Below are 19,062 nucleotides of genomic sequence, written 5' to 3'. Positions count from 1 at the left end.
TGGATTCATAATAGAACTGAAAAATATGTAAGTTGTCCAGGGAATAAAATATACTCTCTTGGTAAATTGGTTATGCTTGCTAAATCTTGGAACGACTGTCTACCTGAACAATAATATGAATGATAGTGCTATGATTCTCTGGATCATACTTCTATTGAAGTTGTTTGGATGTTATACTGGAGAAAAAGCCAGCTCGCATATATTGCTTTACAACCTTCTGTTTATCTGATAAATCTTATGCATTATTCAGGCCCTGGAATCTTCTAGCACTTGGATCATAGAATTTCAGGGGGAGGAGAAGGCAGCTTGGCTGAGAGGACTGGTCCAAGCCACCTATCAAGCTTCTGTATGTCTATAAAATCTCATCTCTTCTTTTCTCTAGGTTTTCTTAATGCATTGGTTCTCTTTGGTTAATATCTTTTCCTTTTGTAGGCACCTCTGTCGGGGGATGTACTTGGTCAAACGAGTGATGGTGACTTCCATGAACCTCAGACCAGGAATATGAAAGCTGCTGATCTAGTTATTACTGGTGCTTTGGTTGAGACGAAGTTGTACTTGTATGGAAAGGTTAGCTGTTTCTACATATCTTAATATGCAGGCTATTTGCATGCCATGCCTTATTGATTAGGAACTTTCATAGGTTCTGTGAAAGCAACTCCTTGTTTTTTACTTTGACTTTATAAATCCTATATATCCCGCAGATAAAAGATGAATGTGATGAGCAGGTTGAAGAGGTTCTGCTTCTTAAGGTTCTTGCTTCCGGAGGAAAGGTTTGTGTTTGTTGGACATTTCATTTCATTAAGTTTTGAGGTAGTGAGTTATATGCGTGTGTTTTGGGCCGTGGGTGCTAAGGAGAGAAGGGGAAAAGGACAAGGCCTGCTGGGTGTGTGAAACTTAGACAATATAACCTCATGATATTAGGATTTTGGTTAAAATTATATAATTTCATTAATCTTGCCTAAGCTGTTGATGATGAGATGGAAACTACCAATAGAGCCACAGTATTGTTGACTAAGGATTAGTTAATGATAAATTTCTCAGCGGATTGATTTCTAAATCATTTTGATATCTTAGGAGCCTCATCTTTCAAGTTTTCCTTTGCTTGGATGTTTGCCTTTCGTCAACTTAGAGGGTTCCCCTTCCTGATATGCCTTGTTATTTTTTCTAAGCTGTTTTCATTTCCTTGTGTAAACTTTATACAAAAGACTAGTTTAATAGATGTAGAATTGTGTTTGCTTTGCAGGTGCACGTGATAAGTTCCGAGAGTGGTTTAACTGTTAGGACAAAGTTGCACTCTCTGAAAATCAAAGATGAACTTCAGCAGCAGCAGTCAGGAAGTGCTCAGTATTTGGCGTACTCTGTTCTGAAGAACGAAGACATTCAAGAATCATTAGAAACATGGGATTCTTTTGACAAGGAGATGCCTGTAGGACATGCAGATGATGAAGATGCCTACACTGATGCTTTGCCAGAGTTTCTGTCTCCTACAGAACCAGGTACTCCGGATATGGATATGATTCAATGCAGCATGATGATGGACTCCGATGAACATGTGGGACTTGAGGATGCTGAAGGAATAGTTCATGAAAAAGATACAACTCAGGGAAAAGTTCTTTGCGATGAGGTCTTCTATGAGGTGCAGGGTGGGGAATTTTCTGATTTTGTATCAGTTGTTTTCTTGACGAGGAGCTCCAGTTCCCACGATTATAATGGAATCGACACACAGGTATGTAATTTAAGACCATGGGAGGACATCTTAGTGCGGCAAATATTTCTTATCAGCTTTATTAAGTTCTGTTTGAAATTAATTCCAGATGAGCATTCGCATGTCAAAACTGGAGTTCTTTTGTAGCAGACCAACTTTAGTTGCTCTAATTGGTTTTGGATTTGACTTGAGCACGGCATCATACATTGAAAATGCTAAAGACGCCAACAATTCGGCATCTGAGAAATCTGATAGTGAGAAAGAAACAAATGATGAAAGTGGACGCATTGAAGGCTTACTTGGATATGGCAAGGAACGTGTTGTGTTTTACCTGAACATGAATGTTGATAATGTGACTGTGTTTCTTAACAAGGAGGATGGTTCTCAGCTTGCGATGTTTGTGCAGGAACGATTTGTGTTGGACATTAAGGTAAGATATATTGACCTAAGGCATCTTATTTGATGTATTTGGTTTTGTTTTTTACTTTTCTCTTAATCTTTGCCCTATCCAGTAGTTAAACAAAACCAAATTTGTTCATGGCACTTTTGTAAAAAGTTAATTGTAGTTTAAATGTTTAATCATAGAGAATCAGTTTTAGTATCTAGTTTTGGCTAAATTTGTTTAATTTTTCAAGGTTCACCCGAGCTCTCTTTCAATAGAAGGGACTCTGGGAAATTTCAAACTCTGTGACAAGTCGTTGGACTCTGGAAACTGTTGGAGTTGGCTCTGTGACATACGTGATCCTGGTGTTGAGTCTCTCATCAAGGTATTGAATAGAATTTATAAAATATTGACGGTTTTATTCCTGTTTCTGTGATAATGTTTGTTCTTGTTGGATGTGGTTGTCCATTTGCTTAGTCTTGTTCTACTCTGCAGTTCAAATTCAGTTCCTACAGTGCTGGAGATGACGACTATGAAGGATATGATTATAGCTTATCTGGTAAACTGTCGGCTGTTCGTATTGTATTCCTCTACAGATTTGTTCAAGAGGTATCATGATCACTAAATCTTCCTCTTACCGAATTGATTTATAATGGAAACGAAGTTTATACAAATGCTCTTTTTGGACATCATTTTATTGTGGAACTACCCAATGAAATGGTTTTCAGGTCACAGCGTACTTCATGGGACTTGCCACTCCTCATACTGAAGAAGTCATTAAACTTGTTGACAAAGTTGGAGGATTTGAGTGGCTCATCCAGAAAGATGAAATGGATGGTGCTACTGCGCTGAAACTGGACCTTTCATTAGACACTCCAATAATTGTTGTCCCTAGAGAATCTCTTAGCAAAGAGTAAGTAATATTTTGTGGTAATTCCTAATATGTGCTATGCTAACAAATACTTATTAAGTTTAGGATGATACTTAAGTTTTCATGGCTCTCTAGTGCTTTTGACACCTTCTAGCTATATCATTATTGCTAGAAGGTTGCCATCAAAATAGATTACTTAACCTCCAGAAGGTACATTCAACTTGACTATTTTTGCATGAGGTCTGCAACATGTTACTATTTTTGCTGAACCTCCACAAGGTTTACTTAACCTTTTCTCTCAATCTTGGTAAAATCTCAACACACTTCCATTTCCTGCAGTTACATTCAACTTGACCTTGGTCAGCTGGAGGTATCAAATGATATAAGTTGGCATGGGTGTCCGGAGAAAGACCCAAGTGCTGTACGTGTAGATGTTCTTCATGCGAAGGTACATATATATGGAACACTTGTATTTTGACGTGCGGGATGAACACTCTAGCCTGCTGATTGTTTCTATTGTTTTTTTGTAAAGATTCTTGGACTAAATATGTCAGTAGGCATAAATGGTTCAATTGGTAAACCAATGATACGTGAAGGCCAGGGACTGGACATCTTTGTCCGGCGCAGCCTAAGAGATGTTTTTAAAAAAGTCCCAACAGTTTCAGTTGAGGTTAAGGTACGAATTTACTTATTCGCTATATTTTTGACGTACTTATATTTGCTTTGGGTGTCAAGAACCTAGACTTTGAACAAAGTAAGTTTGTTTGCTGTTTTTGCCTCTTGTATTGCTAGACTATGGATGACCATACTTACAAACCTTCTTATCTTATAAGGATTGCCTTACTATCTGAGACCAAAGATGGAATAAACACAATTTTATATTAATCATTGTCTTCCAGGGAAGCTTGAACTTGGAATTGTAAATTATTTATATTAAATTATTTTCTCAATATATTCTGTGCAGATTGATTTCTTGCATGCTGTGATATCTGACAAAGAATATGATATTATTGTAAGTTGCACAACCATGAATTTGTTTGAGGAGCCAAAGCTACCTCCAGATTTCCGTGGCAGCAGTTCTGGTCCCAAAGCTAAAATGCGTCTACTGGCTGACAAAGTTAACTTGAATAGTCAGATGATAATGTCACGTACAGTTACCATACTGGCTGTTGATATCAATTATGCTCTTCTCGAGTTACGTAATAGTGTTAATGAAGAGTCACCATTAGCTCATGTTGCGGTACGTGCTTCTGAACCTGATTCCTCTATATCCTTGTACATATTGTCCTCTAGGAACTATATCACATATCTAAGATACCAATCTGTCATTCACAGCTTGAAGGATTATGGGTATCCTACAGGATGACGTCACTATCTGAGACAGACTTGTATGTGTCAGTTCCTAAAGTTTCTGTTCTTGATATCCGTCCTAACACGAAGCCTGAAATGCGATTGATGCTCGGCTCATCAGTCGATGCTTCCAAGCAAGCTTCCTCTGGATCTTTTCCCTTTTCTCTGAATAAGGGAAGCTTTAAGCGAGTCAACTCTAGGGCTGATCTTGATTTTGACGCACCATGTTCAACAATGTTGCTGATGGATTATAGATGGCGAGCATCCTCTCAGTCATGTGTTTTGCGGGTTCAACAACCTCGTATCCTAGCTGTTCCTGACTTCCTTCTTGCGGTTGGTGAATTTTTTGTTCCAGCTTTGCGTGCAATAACAGGAAGAGACGAAACATTAGATCCAACAAATGATCCAATCACCCGAAGTCGTGGCATAATTCTCTCTGAGCCTCTCTATAAACAAACGGAAGATGTTGTGTACTTGTCTCCTTGTAGACAGTTAGTAGCAGACTCATTAGGCATTGATGAGTATACTTATGACGGATGCGGAAAGGTAATATCTTTGAGTGAGCAAGGAGAGAAGAATTTAAACATAGGAAGATTAGAACCCATCATAATCGTTGGACATGGAAAGAAGTTGCGGTTCATCAATGTGAAAATTAAGGTTGGGCTCTTCTCTTTTAATCAGCTTAAAAGTAAATTACATAATTGACATATTCATTTGGCATGCTTAGAGTAAATTTCTGTACATTTTCCAAGCGCTTATAGCGTGAAGAGGAGAAAGGAACTTTCTTGTTATAATCATTGCTCTACACTCGCCTTTTTCTAAAATTAGAGAAAGAACTTTCTTTTTCTAATCATTGCTCTACACTCGCCTTTTTCTAGAATTCGTGATTTATGCTAACTGTTTATTTTCTAAATTTTCCTTCTATGTGGCAGAATGGACCGCTTCTGAGCAAGTGCATTTACTTGAGTAACGATAGTAGCTGTTTATTTTCTCCGGAAGATGGTGTTGACATCTCAATGTTAGAAAACGCCTCATCAAATCCTGAGAATGTGCTTAGCCATGTGCACAAATCATCAGATGTTTCAGACGCTTGTCAATATGATTCGAAGTCTGGTCAGAGTTATACCTTTGAAGCTCAGGTATGTTTACTTGGAGATTTTGTTTTACTCACTGGTTTATTTAAGTTTTGAGTGCACTTTATAGTGGTTTTTTGTCTCTTTGTTTAATGGAAAGTTAAAAATGATACATGGTTCCTCTCTTTACTTGTTAACTTATGTTTTTAATCATTGTTCCGCTTCTTTCTTTTTCTCTTTTGACTCATAACATTTGTTACATAGAGGTCACTTACTCAACCTTCTCCAGAATCTACCACAAATTCTGGATACCAGGCTATCTGATTAATGAAACCAGAAATTCTTGTCTTGCTGTATTTGTTAAATTTATAGCTTGTTTTTGTGCAGGTTGTTTCTCCTGAGTTCACCTTCTTTGATGGTACAAAATCATCTCTGGATGACTCCACTGCTGTAGAAAAGCTTTTGCGAGTTAAATTGGATTTTAATTTTATGTAAGTGCAGCGTTCTCTAAACCATAGTATCAGTGATTTAAGTCTGTCAACATTTTGTCAGACATGAACGTTCTAGGTAGGCTGTTAAGGCTTAGTGGAACAACCCATTATCTCCGCAGACACTAATGTGATTGCTTGATTACTATCTCTATGACTGTATAAGGAAATGATTCTACTACTAGAGTAACCCCAATCTGACCTCCACTACATCCTGCTCATGAATTGAAAGCAAACTGTTTTCTTAACTAATTGCAGAAGTGGATCTTAATTTTACTGTTATGTTGTTGGATGTAATCTTGCTCTTCCTTCAACAGGTATGCCTCAAAAGAAAATGACATCTGGGTTCGAGCTTTGCTGAAGAACCTGGTGGTTGAAACTGGTTCTGGTCTTATCATTCTTGATCCAGTTGATATCTCCGGGGGATACACTTCTGTCAAAGAGAAAACAAATATGTCCTTAACCTCCACTGACATATACATGCACCTTTCTTTGAGTGCTCTTTCTCTCCTACTGAACCTGCAGAGCCAAGTAACTGGGGCTTTACAATCTGGAAATGCTATTCCTTTAGCTTCATGCACCAACTTCCACAGGATTTGGGTTTCACCGAAAGGTATGGCATCAGTAAGTTATGTGGCATGGTTTAACCTTAAAGCTGTTTGATTTTTTGGTCTAACCACATTGTCCATCTTTTTTAGCAAGTGTATCAGATATTTGCATTTTTGATTATTTCGTTTTGGGGATGATAAGCAGAAAATGGACCGAGGAACAACCTCACAATTTGGAGACCGCAGGCTCCTTCAAACTATGTCATATTGGGAGACTGTGTGACGTCAAGGTAATATATTAGTGGCTCATCTGGTTACATGTATATCTCGTTGTGATGTATCTTTTCATCAATATTTTTATCCCTACAACAAAGCTAACTATGGTTATAGTCCTTTTTTCTCGTCTACTATTCACAAAAAGTAAATTTTGAAGGTTAGAAAAACGTTATGTTTTATAATGACTATTTATTCAGACTTATAAATAGCATTGAGCTATGTCTATTAAATTCATATGAAACCATTTCCGTATCAAAAATAAGCAAGCTCTTATTATATTGGAGTTGTTTGGTTAACGGGTAGTTGGGTGTAACATGTTGGTGCCAGTGCTTACAACTGTTGAACAAGAGTTTGGTCCAGTGTACATATGTTTGCTTCTTCTGGAAGTTAATCTACATTATATCATTAATTCCCTTAAAATTTTCCTTACAGGGCAATTCCTCCTACACAAGCTGTAATGGCAGTAAGTAATACATACGGGCGTGTGAGGAAGCCAATTGGGTTTAATTGTATTGGCCTGTTCTCTGTTATTCAAGGTTTAGAAGGGGCTAATGTTCCACATTCCCGTGATAGCAATGAGTGTTCCCTCTGGATGCCTGTAGCTCCTGCAGGATACACTGCTATGGGTTGTGTTGCAAATTTAGGAAGTGAGCCACCAGCTGATCACATTGTTTATTGTCTGAGGTCTGACCTTGTATCTTCCAGCAGTTTCTCTGAGTGCATATACACTGTGCCCTCCAGTTCATTATTTGAGTCTGGATTCAGCATGTGGCGTGCTGATAATGTTCTTGGATCATTCTATGCTCACACTTCAACTGCAGAACCTTCTAGAAAATATAGCCCTGGCCTCAGTCATTGTCTTCTTTGGAATCCCCTTCAGTCGAAGACATCTCCATTATCTGACCAACCATCGACAAGTGGATCTCAGAGCGAGCAAACAAGCGATCCGACTGGAAGTTCATCAGGATGGGACATTCTCAGGTCAATTTCTAAGGCAACTAGTTATCATGTTTCAACGCCTAACTTTGAGAGAATCTGGTGGGACAAGGGTGGTGATCTTCGTAGACCTGTCTCAATATGGAGGCCTGTACCACGTCCTGGATTTGCAATATTGGGTGATAGCATAACTGAAGGGTTAGTAAATATATAACCTTTACTTAGTCTCTATATTGGCTACTGTGAAAGGACTGTTTTGTTATACAAATGTTGTAACCTTTTGAGTCCTTCTCTTAGATTGGAGCCACCTGCACTTGGTATACTCTTCAAAGCAGATGACTCTGAGATTGCTGCCAAACCTGTGCAGTTCACTAAAGTCGCACATATTGTGGGGAAAGGTTTTGATGAAGTTTTTTGCTGGTTTCCTGTTGCACCTCCTGGTTATGTTTCTCTAGGATGTGTTCTCTCTAAATTTGATGAGGCACCACGTGTGGATTCGTTTTGTTGTCCACGGATTGATCTTGTTAACCAGGCCAACATATATGAAGCCTCTGTCACGAGATCTTCAAGTTCAAAGTCTTCTCAATGCTGGAGCATTTGGAAAGTTGACAATCAGGTTGGCCGACCCATTTAATTTAGGATGCTGTGTCTCTTTTCTTTGAAGGCTCCCCTTTAAAATTTAACCGTGAAATTGCTACCATCCATTTTTATTTAGCTCTAACTACCCACATAGTGAAATTCTCAGTGTCAGTATAAAGGATTTTTCCCTCGTGTTCGACTATAACAGGAACCCCTGAATCTTTTTCTATACTGATAACGGCTGATACCTTGTGTAGGCATGCACTTTTCTTGCGCGTGCTGATCTTAAAAGGCCTCCAAGTCGGTTGGCTTTCGCTGTTGGAGAATCGGTGAAGCCGAAGACACAGGATAATGTAAATGCAGAAATTAAGCTGAGATGCTTCTCCATGACACTTCTAGATGGTTTACATGGAATGGTATGTTATATGGTCAAAGTTATTAGCCAACTTTTTGGAATTCAGTGTTTACATCTTGATCCTATTCTGAATTCTTCCAGATGACTCCTCTCTTTGACACAACTGTCACCAATATCAAACTAGCAACTCATGGTCGTCCTGAGGCCATGAATGCAGTACTCATTTCATCAATCGCTGCTTCAACATTTAACCCGCAGTTGGAAGCATGGGAGCCGCTTATAGAGCCATTTGATGGAATATTCAAGTAAACACAGTTATTTGTTTTTTTTATGATGTGACTTAACTGGGAATAAAACTGCATTTAATTATAGTATTTGGAATAATATGTTGATTGCTCACTTTCACTTTGTAGGTTGGAAACATATGATACTGCTTTGAACCAATCATCAAAGCCAGGAAAACGACTGCGAATTGCTGCTACTAACATTTTGAACATAAATGTTAGTGCTGCAAACCTTGAAACTCTTGGCGATGCTGTTGTGTCCTGGAGAAGGCAATTAGAACTTGAAGAAAGAGCGGCCAAAATGAAAGAAGTGAAGTATTCTTTATTCTATTTTTGTGTAAGTATAAGTTTACATAATTTCTTACTTACTAATCTCCCGTGGTACAGGAATCCGCCGTCTCTCGTGAGAGTGGGGTTCTTTCAGCTTTTTCAGCTCTTGACGAAGATGATTTTCAGACCATTGTGGTAGAGAATAAACTCGGCCGTGACATATATCTGAAAAAGTTGGAGGAGAACTCAGATGTAGTTGTAAAATTGTGTCACGACGAAAACACTTCTGTCTGGGTTCCACCGCCAAGGTTCTCCAATAGGTTAAATGTTGCAGACAGTTCTAGAGAAGCACGCAATTACATGACTGTACAGATTCTTGAGGCTAAGGTTTCTATACAAGTATTTTAACATCATTTGAAATATTTACAGTGGCCTGTTAGAAATTTGTATGGTTAAGATGGCACTTCCTTTGTTTTGCAGGGTTTACATATCATTGATGATGGTAATAGTCACAATTTCTTTTGCACCCTACGCCTCGTTGTTGATAGTCAGGGTGCAGAACCACAAAAACTTTTTCCTCAAAGTGCTAGGACAAAGTGCGTGAAGCCTTCAACTACAATTGTCAACGACTTGATGGAGTGCACTTCCAAGTGGAATGAACTTTTTATTTTTGAAATTCCTAGGAAGGTAGTACATAAGGACCAGTTAATATTATTATGCTTACTTTGTTCATATTCTCTATTCCTTCAAATATGCGGTGTACATAAGCGATTAAGCCTAGAATTAGCATTGAATTTGAATCGTTTATCAAGCCTAGTTACTCTCCCAGTATTCATTCTGATTTAGATGGTTAGTGGTACAAGTTAGATTGGTATGTCTGTCTACAATATTCCTTTTTAAACTGGAAACAGTTGTCATGATTTTGGAATTTATCTTACATGACTAGCTGTTTTTTCATTTGATTGTTATAGGGATTGGCCAGGTTGGAGGTTGAGGTGACAAACCTTGCTGCGAAAGCTGGAAAAGGTTCCATCCTATTATTTCTTAGATCTTTTTTCTTTGACCTGTTCAACTATCCTCTACGTGTGTGTGGTTTTTTTCTTTTTGAGACTGAATTTGCATTGTTTATTTTTCGTGCCCTTGGATTGTCTGATTGTCCACACCAGATAGATGAATAAAATATAACTGGACATGAGTTCAAGAGTTCAATAGTCGAGATTGTACAAGTGTTGATAGTTAGCTGTTGATAATGCAGGGGAGGTCGTCGGGTCGCTTTCGTTTCCTGTTGGACATGGGGAGAGTACGCTTAGAAAGATAGCTTCAGTAAGGATGCTACATCATTCAAGTGATGCAGAGAATATAAGTTCCTATACGCTTCAGAGAAAGGTTAGTTGTTTTTCATTTATTCTAGGGTGTGTTTACATAAATCTCAAGCTTTTATAACATGTATTCTTAATTTTTGCTATTTGATTCATGAAATAAAGAATGCTGAAGATAAACATGACAATGGGTGCTTGCTTATCTCAACATCTTACTTTGAGAAGACTACAATACCCAACACACTAAGAAATATAGAAAGTAAGGATTTTGTTGACGGAGACACTGGTTTCTGGATTGGAGTTCGCCCTGATGACTCATGGCATAGCGTTCGCTCGCTGCTTCCGCTTGGTATTGCTCCGAAATCCCTACAAAATGATTTTATTGCAATGGAGGTTTCTATGAGAAATGGAAGAAAGCACGCAACATTCAGATGTTTAGCTACAGTTGTAAATGATTCAGATGTCAATTTAGAGATATCCATATCTTCTGATCAGAATGTCTCTTCGGGAGCAAGCAATCATAATGCATTGATTGCTGCAAGATCTTCATATGTTTTACCATGGGGATGTTTATCAAAGGATAATGAACAGTGCCTGCATGTCCGACCAACGGCTGAGAACCCTCATCATTCTTATGCATGGGGTTCGTGCATCGCGGTGAGTTCTGGTTGTGGAAAAGATCAACCATTTGTTGATCAAGGGTTGCTTACTCGGCAGAATACTGTCAAGCAAAGCAGCAGGGCATCTGCATTTTCTTTGAAATTAAACCAACTTGAGAAGAAGGATATGCTTTTCTGCTGCCAGCCTTCTACTGGGAGTAAACCATTATGGCTCAGTGTAGGAGCAGATGCGTCAGTTCTTCATACAGACCTCAATACACCTGTATATGATTGGAAAATTTCTATATGTTCTCCTTTGAAGCTAGAAAATAGACTTCCTTGTCCAGTCAAATTCACAGTGTGGGAAAAGACAAAAGAAGGCACCTATCTTGAGAGACAACATGGTGTAGTATCATCAAGGAAGAGTGCTCACGTATATTCGGCAGATATTCAGAGACCTGTGTATCTTACGTTAGCTGTCCATGGTGGTTGGGCTTTGGAAAAGGTTGGCCATAATATTCTATAGTAGAAACTACGCACACATGTGAACATCACTGAGATTAATTTTTCTCTTGTAGGATCCTATTCCTGTTTTAGATCTATCTTCAAGTGACAGCGTGTCATCCTTTTGGTTCGTCCATCAACAGAGCAAAAGGTTTGTAACTCTTTTAACTCTTTTCTTTTTTCAGCTCTCATATTTTGAAATTGTTAGTCCTTTATGTTTACTTATTACCCCAGATGTGTGATTATATACATATTTATTGTTATGTTGAATAAATGCTTGTTAAAAAATGGGGTTAAGGTTATGACTCTGACCATGGATGGGCCGATAAAAAAATATTCATTGGTTGCAGTAATTATATTTCGTTTTGTATCTCTTTTCAGCTAAGCAGTATCCTAGGAAAATCTTGTCTGTAGTTGGATCTTATTGTTGATGGAACCTAGTGTGTTGAGAATTAACAAATGAAGATTTTCTTTCTTTTACATAACCTAATACCATATTCCATGAATTTAATATTGTTTGTAAACTCTTTTTTTGGAGTTTCAGGAGATTGCGTGTAAGTATCGAACGTGATGTGGGAGAAACAGGGGCTGCACCAAAGACTATAAGGTTCTTTGTCCCATACTGGATTACAAATGATTCGTATCTTCCTCTAGGCTATAGAGTAGTGGAGATTGAACCTTCAGAAAATGTGGAAGCTGGCTCTCCCTGTCTGTCTAGGGCTTCCAAATCTTTTAAGAAAAATCCAGTTTTTTCGATGGAGAGGAGACAACAGAAGAAAAATGTCCGAGTGCTTGAGGTTATTGAGGATACTAGTCCAATGCCTAGCATGCTTTCTCCGCAAGAATCTGCTGGCCGGAGTGGCGTTGTGCTGTTTCCGTCTCAGAAGGATTCTTATGTTTCCCCGCGAGTTGGTATTGCTATTGCAGCTCGGGATTCTGATATTTACAGTCCTGGAATTTCTCTTCTTGAGCTTGAGAAGAAGGTGACTAGCGAAAGCAGAAATGATTTACTTAAAACTAATGGCTGTGTTTTATTTCTTAAACAATTTCGGACTCATTTGTATATGAAAGATTTCCCTCCTAATCTCTCATTAATTAACCACAACTTCTATTCCAGGAACGCATAGATGTAAAGGCATTCTGCAAAGACGCCTCATACTACATGCTCTCAGCAGTATTAAATATGACATCTGACAGAACAAAGGTTAGATATCACTGTCGTGAGATTTCAATTTTCTTATTGTTCTATCACATTTATGTATATTAACTGTCTGAGATCAAATGTGTGCTCTTGCATAGTGTTCTTGTTGGTGTTAATCTATGCTATTTGTCTGTGGAGTCCTCTACGGATTAGCTTGACATACAATACTTTGTTTAGCCTCCGCTTAATCTCTCCTGTTTCTGTGAAAAGTATACATAGCGTTGCTATGTATTAGAAACCCGTGCTATATTATATCTAGATGATTTAGAGGCAGATCAATGCTTACTTGTAACCTTGCGTTTAGCTTTTTGTCTGGGTTAGAATATCTAGTTAAACTTGGTATTTTCTGACGCTCAGTTGACGAATTTAACATTAAATGACTATATATATATATGTATATTTTCAGGTTATTCATCTCCAACCACACACCTTATTCATCAACAGGGTGGGCATGAGCATCTGTATTCAGCAGTGCGATTGTCAGACAGAAGAATGGATTAATCCTTCTGATCCTCCGAAACTCTTTGGATGGCAGTCTTCCACCCGGCTTGAGTTGCTGAAAGTATGTGAAATACCTTTATATTCTGTAACTTTTTTTAGTGATGATTAAGAAGCTTACGGGATGTACATTTGTAGTTACGAGTGAAGGGATATAGATGGAGCACGCCATTCAGTGTCTTTAGCGAAGGTATAATGCGTGTCCCTGTTTCAAGAGAAGATGGGACTGATCAATTGCAGCTAAGAGTACAAGTCAGAAGCGGGACAAAGAACTCACGTTATGAAGTTATTTTCAGACCGAACTCTCTCTCTGGCCCTTACAGGTAAAAAATACATGCTTCAATTATCTACAGATGATATCTTTTGTCTGATGTCACTGTACTGTCTTTGCTAGGATTTATGTAGATGGTAATTTTTTCAACTGGTAGATCATGTTTGCACTTATGATTAATAAAATTGCTGCCACATGTGTTCCTCCGAAAACTGTTATCATTTGGGTAAATATACTTATTCGAGGAAAAACTTGCATGAATTCATTTATGCTGATTCCAAAAGTGTATACTCTCGTATAATTTTGTCTTTTCACTACTATATCTGACTATGTTTTGTATCCTCTAAAATGTGAATCAACTCTCCTAGGATCGAGAACCGTTCCATGTTTCTTCCTATTCGCTATCGCCAAGTGGATGGTGTCAACGAGTCTTGGCAATTTGTTCCTCCTAACGCGGCTGCTTCGTTTTATTGGGAAGATCTTGGTAGACGACATCTATTTGAACTCCTTGTTGATGGAAACGATCCTTCTAAATCAGAAAAATACGATATTGATAAGATAGGTGATCATCCACCACGAAGTGAAAATGGACCTACCAGACCCATACGAGTTACTATTTTAAAGGAGGACAAAAGGAATATTGTCAGGATCAGTGACTGGATGCCAGCAATTGAGCCTACTTCAAGCATAAGCAGAAGACTTCCAGCATCATCTCTGTCAGAATTATCTGGAAATGAGTCTCAGCAGTCTCATCTTTTAGCTTCGGAAGATTCTGAGTTTCATGTGATTGTTGAGCTTGCTGAACTTGGAATCTCTGTAGTCGATCATGCTCCTGAGGAAATACTGTACATGTCAGTGCAAAATCTCTTTGTGGCATATTCAACCGGCTTGGGCTCTGGACTTAGCAGGTGAGTTTATCATGTTCTTTAGGTGTAGCTCTATTTTACAAATGTAAGGGCTATCATTGACACCAATTCAGCTATTCTGAAATGGCCATAATGATTTTCGATGAATGTGGGTGCCGTCTCTATGCATTCAGGGGTTAGTATATCTAGGATGCAGAAAAGGATTTGCTTGAGATCTCCAACGAAAAATATTTGCTAAGATCATGAATTGCCATTCACGCTTATGAGAGTCTGTTGGCTGTTATACAAACAAGGCACACTGGGCTTTAGCTAACGCTAATTGTTTTCCAGGTTCAAACTAAGGATGCAAGGAATACAAGTTGATAACCAATTGCCATTGGCTCCAATGCCAGTTCTGTTCAGACCACAGAGAACTGGAGACAAAGCTGATTACATTCTGAAGTTTTCTGTTACTTCGCAATCAAATGCTGGTCTCGATCTCTGTGCCTACCCGTATATAGGTTTCCAAGTAAGTTTATACAGTTTCCGTTTTCAACCTAAACAATTCTTCTATTGCATTTTAAATTTTTGTTCACATTGTTATGTCTCTTTGTAATAGGGACGTGAAAATACTGCCTTTCTGGTAAACATTCATGAACCTATTATCTGGCGCATTCATGAGATGATCCAGCAAGCCAACTTGAGTAGACTATCCGATTCAAAGTCGACGGCTGTATCAGTTGATCCATTCATTCAAATCGGGTATGTAAAGGGTTTTCTTTATATATATGCTGTTTACGGGATGAATATTTCATTCACAAGACTTACCTTTAGTTACACCATCCAATATGCAGAGTTCTTAACATCTCCGAAGTTAAATTTAAAGTATCCATGGCCATGTCCCCCAGTCAAAGGCCAAGGGGAGTGCTTGGATTTTGGTCATCCCTGATGACTGCTCTTGGGAATACAGAAAACATGCCAGTAAGTGTTCCAGAGTAATTCATTTGTGGGAAAACTAACCAGCAATAAGGATTTTTGTGTTGCACACGAATAGCCTATTAAGATACCAATTAACTAAAATTGGCCTACTAATACATAGGTTGATAGAGGTTAGTTCAGGGTTTTTTTTCCCCAACACCTACACCTCTCTGGATAACTACAAGTTTCTTGTAGCTAAAGGGAAAATAAAATACCATCATTATGCACCATTTGGCCAACATTCAGTAATTGGTTTATGTCCATCAATTTTTACTTGGTAGGATCACCAATTATAGTCGGCAGGTGTGGTAGTTTTTAGAATTTGAAATGTCAGTAATGTCAGTAATTGTAGTTGTACTACTTGCTACACTTTCATTCCAGCCTAGCTGAATGTTCATATAGTTTTCTTTTTCTAATTATCTTATGATCCTCAAACAGGTACGCATAAGTGAGAGATTTAATGAGAACATATCCATGCGCCAAAGTACTATGATCAATAATGCTATTAGGAACGTAAAGAAAGATCTCCTTGGCCAGCCTCTTCAGTTGCTTTCAGGTGTTGATATTCTTGGCAATGCAAGCAGCGCACTTGGACATATGAGTCAGGGGATAGCTGCATTATCAATGGATAAAAAATTCATACAAAGTCGACAGAGACAGGTTTCTTCCTGGCTTTGTTTTTTTCTCCTTGTGCATGTTGCTGTTTCCTGTTGATACAACATAAACAAGACAAGTTTCCTTCCATTGGTTCACCTAAAATTAGAAAAATATCCTCTTAACACTCAAATGTTTTCATGGCTTCTGATACTAAACGAAAGTATGGGCTTGCCACAGTTTTTCTTTCCTACGTTACATTTGCTCCATTTACACGCTCATATGTTTCTTTTTCACATTTGGTAGGAGAACAAAGGCGTTGAGGACTTTGGCGATATTATCAGAGAAGGAGGTGGAGCTCTTGCGAAGGGCCTGTTTAGAGGAGTCACAGGCATATTGACGAAGCCTCTTGAAGGTGCAAAGTCTTCAGGTGTCGAAGGCTTTGTCTCTGGTTTTGGGAAAGGAATCATTGGTGCTGCTGCCCAACCTGTGAGCGGAGTTCTGGATCTTCTGTCAAAGACCACCGAAGGTGCAAATGCCATGAGGATGAAGATAGCAGCTGCCATAACTTCAGATGAACAACTGCTTCGTCGGAGACTTCCAAGAGCTGTTGGTGCTGATAGCTTACTTCGTCCTTACAATGAATACAGAGCACAGGGACAGGTACAAGTCTTACTCATAAATCTGTTTAAACATGTATTACTTGNTTTAATGAGAACATATCCATGCGCCAAAGTACTATGATCAATAATGCTATTAGGAACGTAAAGAAAGATCTCCTTGGCCAGCCTCTTCAGTTGCTTTCAGGTGTTGATATTCTTGGCAATGCAAGCAGCGCACTTGGACATATGAGTCAGGGCATAGCTGCATTATCAATGGATAAAAAATTCATCCAAAGTCGACAGAGACAGGTTTCTTCCTGGCTTTGTTTTTTTCTCCTTGTGTGTGTTGCTGTTTCCTGTTGATACAACATAAACAAGACAAGTTTCCTTCCATCGGTTCACCTAAAATGTAGAAAAATATACTCTTAACACTCAAATGTTTTCATGGCTTCTGATACTAAACGAAAGTATGGGCTTGCCACAGTTTTTTCCTGCGTTACATTTGCTCCATTTACACGCTCATGTGTTTCTTTTTCACATTGGGTAGGAGAACAAAGGTGTTGAGGACTTTGGCGATATTATCAGAGAAGGAGGTGGAGCTCTTGCGAAAGGCCTGTTTAGAGGAGTCACAGGCATATTGACGAAGCCTCTTGAAGGTGCAAAGTCTTCAGGTGTCGAAGGCTTTGTCTCTGGTTTTGGGAAAGGAATCATTGGTGCTGCTGCCCAACCTGTGAGCGGAGTTCTGGATCTTCTGTCAAAGACCACCGAAGGTGCAAATGCCATGAGGATGAAGATAGCGGCTGCCATAACTTCAGATGAACAACTGCTTCGCCGGAGACTTCCAAGAGCTGTTGGTGCTGATAGCTTACTTCGTCCTTACAATGAATACAGAGCACAGGGACAGGTACAAGTCTTACTCATAAATCTGTTTAAACATGTATTACTTGCACTAGTCGTTTCTCTTTCAGTTAGCTGATGAGGAATGGATATATCGGTGCTGATAATATATTGGTTTGTAACTGATTATTCTTTGGCAAATTCAATTCTCTAATATTTTGTGTTTGCAGGTCATATTGCAGTTGGCAGAATCTGGATCATTCCTGGGGCAGGTTGATCTGTTTAAAGTACGTGGGAAGTTTGCACTAACAGATGCCTATGAAAGTCATTTCATTCTACCAAAAGGAAAAGTTCTGATGATCACACATAGAAGAGTGATATTGCTACAAGTGAGTTAGACAATACCTCCTTGCTCTCTATATACGCATAAGGTTTAATTGGTATAGTGTTTGTCTTCTGTATCTATCCAAGAAATACTCTTTGACAGTTGCGAACTTTTAATATTTCTAGCAACCCTCCAACATAATGGGCCAAAGGAAATTTATCCCGGCCAAAGATGCGTGTTCTATACAGTGGGACATTCTATGGAATGATCTGGGAACCATGGAGCTGACTGACGGGAAAAAAGACCAACCTAACTCTCCACCCTCGCGGCTTATTCTTTATCTGAAAGCAAAGCCATATGATTCGAAGGAACAAGTCCGTGTTGTAAAGTGCAGCCCCAACACCAAGCAGGCCTTTGAGGTTTACTCAGCCATCGATCAAGCCATTAACTTGTACGGGGAGGATGCTTTAAAGGTGAGAAGAGCTTTTTTTCACTTTTAACTACGATAACGCCATTCCTTTTAGCAATTGACATGTTATAAGTGATATTACAGCGACAGAAAAGATAATGCCAAAGAAGGAACCAAATTAAGATTATGTTTTAATTATTGTATTCGTTTTAGGGAATGGTGAAAAACAAAGTTACAAGGCCATATTCCCCAATGTCTGAGAGTTCTTGGGCTGAAGGGGCATCTCAACAAATGCCAGCTTCAGTTACACCATCTTCAACTTTTGGCACAAGCCCTTCTTCAAGCTCAAGTTAAAGCTTGTAGAAGCTGTCAGAATCTTTGAGCTCTCTCACCTTCCAATCTCCCCTTCTGGCCTCCCCGGTAAAGACGTTTTCCTCTTCTCCATTTGCTTGAACAATGCTTTGTTTCTTTATTTCTTTTAGCTTATAACCAACTGCAATTTGTATATAAACGCAACTGGTTAACGTTTAATGGCTCGTTGGTGTTTTGCATTCTCTGACCATAACAAAAACACAAATATTAGTTATTGTTTTGGTACAAGCTCTAGTTTCATGGTTTAGCATCTAGCGTTTGCTTTCGAATGTCCGCATTTGCGCTGATATCTAATGGACATGCTTTTGTTCTCAGGTGGGCGAGATGAAAACACACAGATTTGGCGGAAAAAGGACAATTCATTTTGTTCAAATTTTTCTGGTGTAGGATTTTGGTAATCATATCGTAGAAAATATTTAAGTGTGTATATATGATAAACGTCTGCAAATCTGTGCTGGTACTGTACAGACTTGTCCAACACTAGACTCGTATATCACATCAGATGTATACGGGGCTTACCTTATATAATTTTATTTATTTTTTTACATAGATTTCCCAAATAATCTAGTTTTGGATGCCAACCAATGCATG

The 19,062-nt window shown here is 38.7% G+C and overlaps 1 protein-coding gene across 1 annotated transcript; it reads left to right on the top strand.

Moving 5' to 3' along the window:
• On the top strand, nucleotides 255-19,038 carry LOC104742312. The gene is made up of 41 exons (XM_010463305.1): nucleotides 255-346; nucleotides 433-567; nucleotides 702-770; nucleotides 1,244-1,726; nucleotides 1,815-2,135; nucleotides 2,341-2,472; nucleotides 2,583-2,696; nucleotides 2,816-3,000; nucleotides 3,298-3,406; nucleotides 3,491-3,634; nucleotides 3,923-4,198; nucleotides 4,294-4,965; nucleotides 5,241-5,447; nucleotides 5,769-5,872; nucleotides 6,187-6,482; nucleotides 6,623-6,707; nucleotides 7,126-7,827; nucleotides 7,927-8,245; nucleotides 8,466-8,624; nucleotides 8,705-8,868; nucleotides 8,977-9,157; nucleotides 9,235-9,504; nucleotides 9,598-9,804; nucleotides 10,089-10,143; nucleotides 10,373-10,503; nucleotides 10,602-11,540; nucleotides 11,614-11,690; nucleotides 12,084-12,522; nucleotides 12,657-12,743; nucleotides 13,147-13,302; nucleotides 13,377-13,561; nucleotides 13,878-14,417; nucleotides 14,706-14,883; nucleotides 14,974-15,116; nucleotides 15,209-15,335; nucleotides 15,771-15,992; nucleotides 16,233-16,589; nucleotides 17,596-17,754; nucleotides 17,876-18,163; nucleotides 18,313-18,519; nucleotides 18,787-19,038. The coding sequence occupies exons 2-40, from the start codon at nucleotides 502-504 to the stop codon at nucleotides 18,451-18,453; spliced, it is 9,489 nt and encodes a 3,162-aa protein (XP_010461607.1). The 5' UTR covers nucleotides 255-346; nucleotides 433-501; the 3' UTR covers nucleotides 18,454-18,519; nucleotides 18,787-19,038.

The sequence above is a fragment of the Camelina sativa genome, chromosome 14 (assembly GCF_000633955.1).
Source record: "Camelina sativa cultivar DH55 chromosome 14, Cs, whole genome shotgun sequence".
Lineage (NCBI taxonomy): Eukaryota > Viridiplantae > Streptophyta > Magnoliopsida > Brassicales > Brassicaceae > Camelina > Camelina sativa.
This window is presented reverse-complemented; position numbering and strand designations above follow the sequence as displayed.

Coding starts and splice junctions, on each gene's coding strand:
- LOC104742312 (XM_010463305.1), top strand. CDS start 502: ATGAAAGCTGCTGATCTAGTTATTACTGGTGCTTTGGTTGAGACGAAG. Junction 3,407..3,490: donor TAGATGTTCTTCATGCGAAG/GTACATATATAT, acceptor TTTTTTGTAAAG/ATTCTTGGACTAAATATGTC. Junction 3,635..3,922: donor CAGTTTCAGTTGAGGTTAAG/GTACGAATTTAC, acceptor TATTCTGTGCAG/ATTGATTTCTTGCATGCTGT.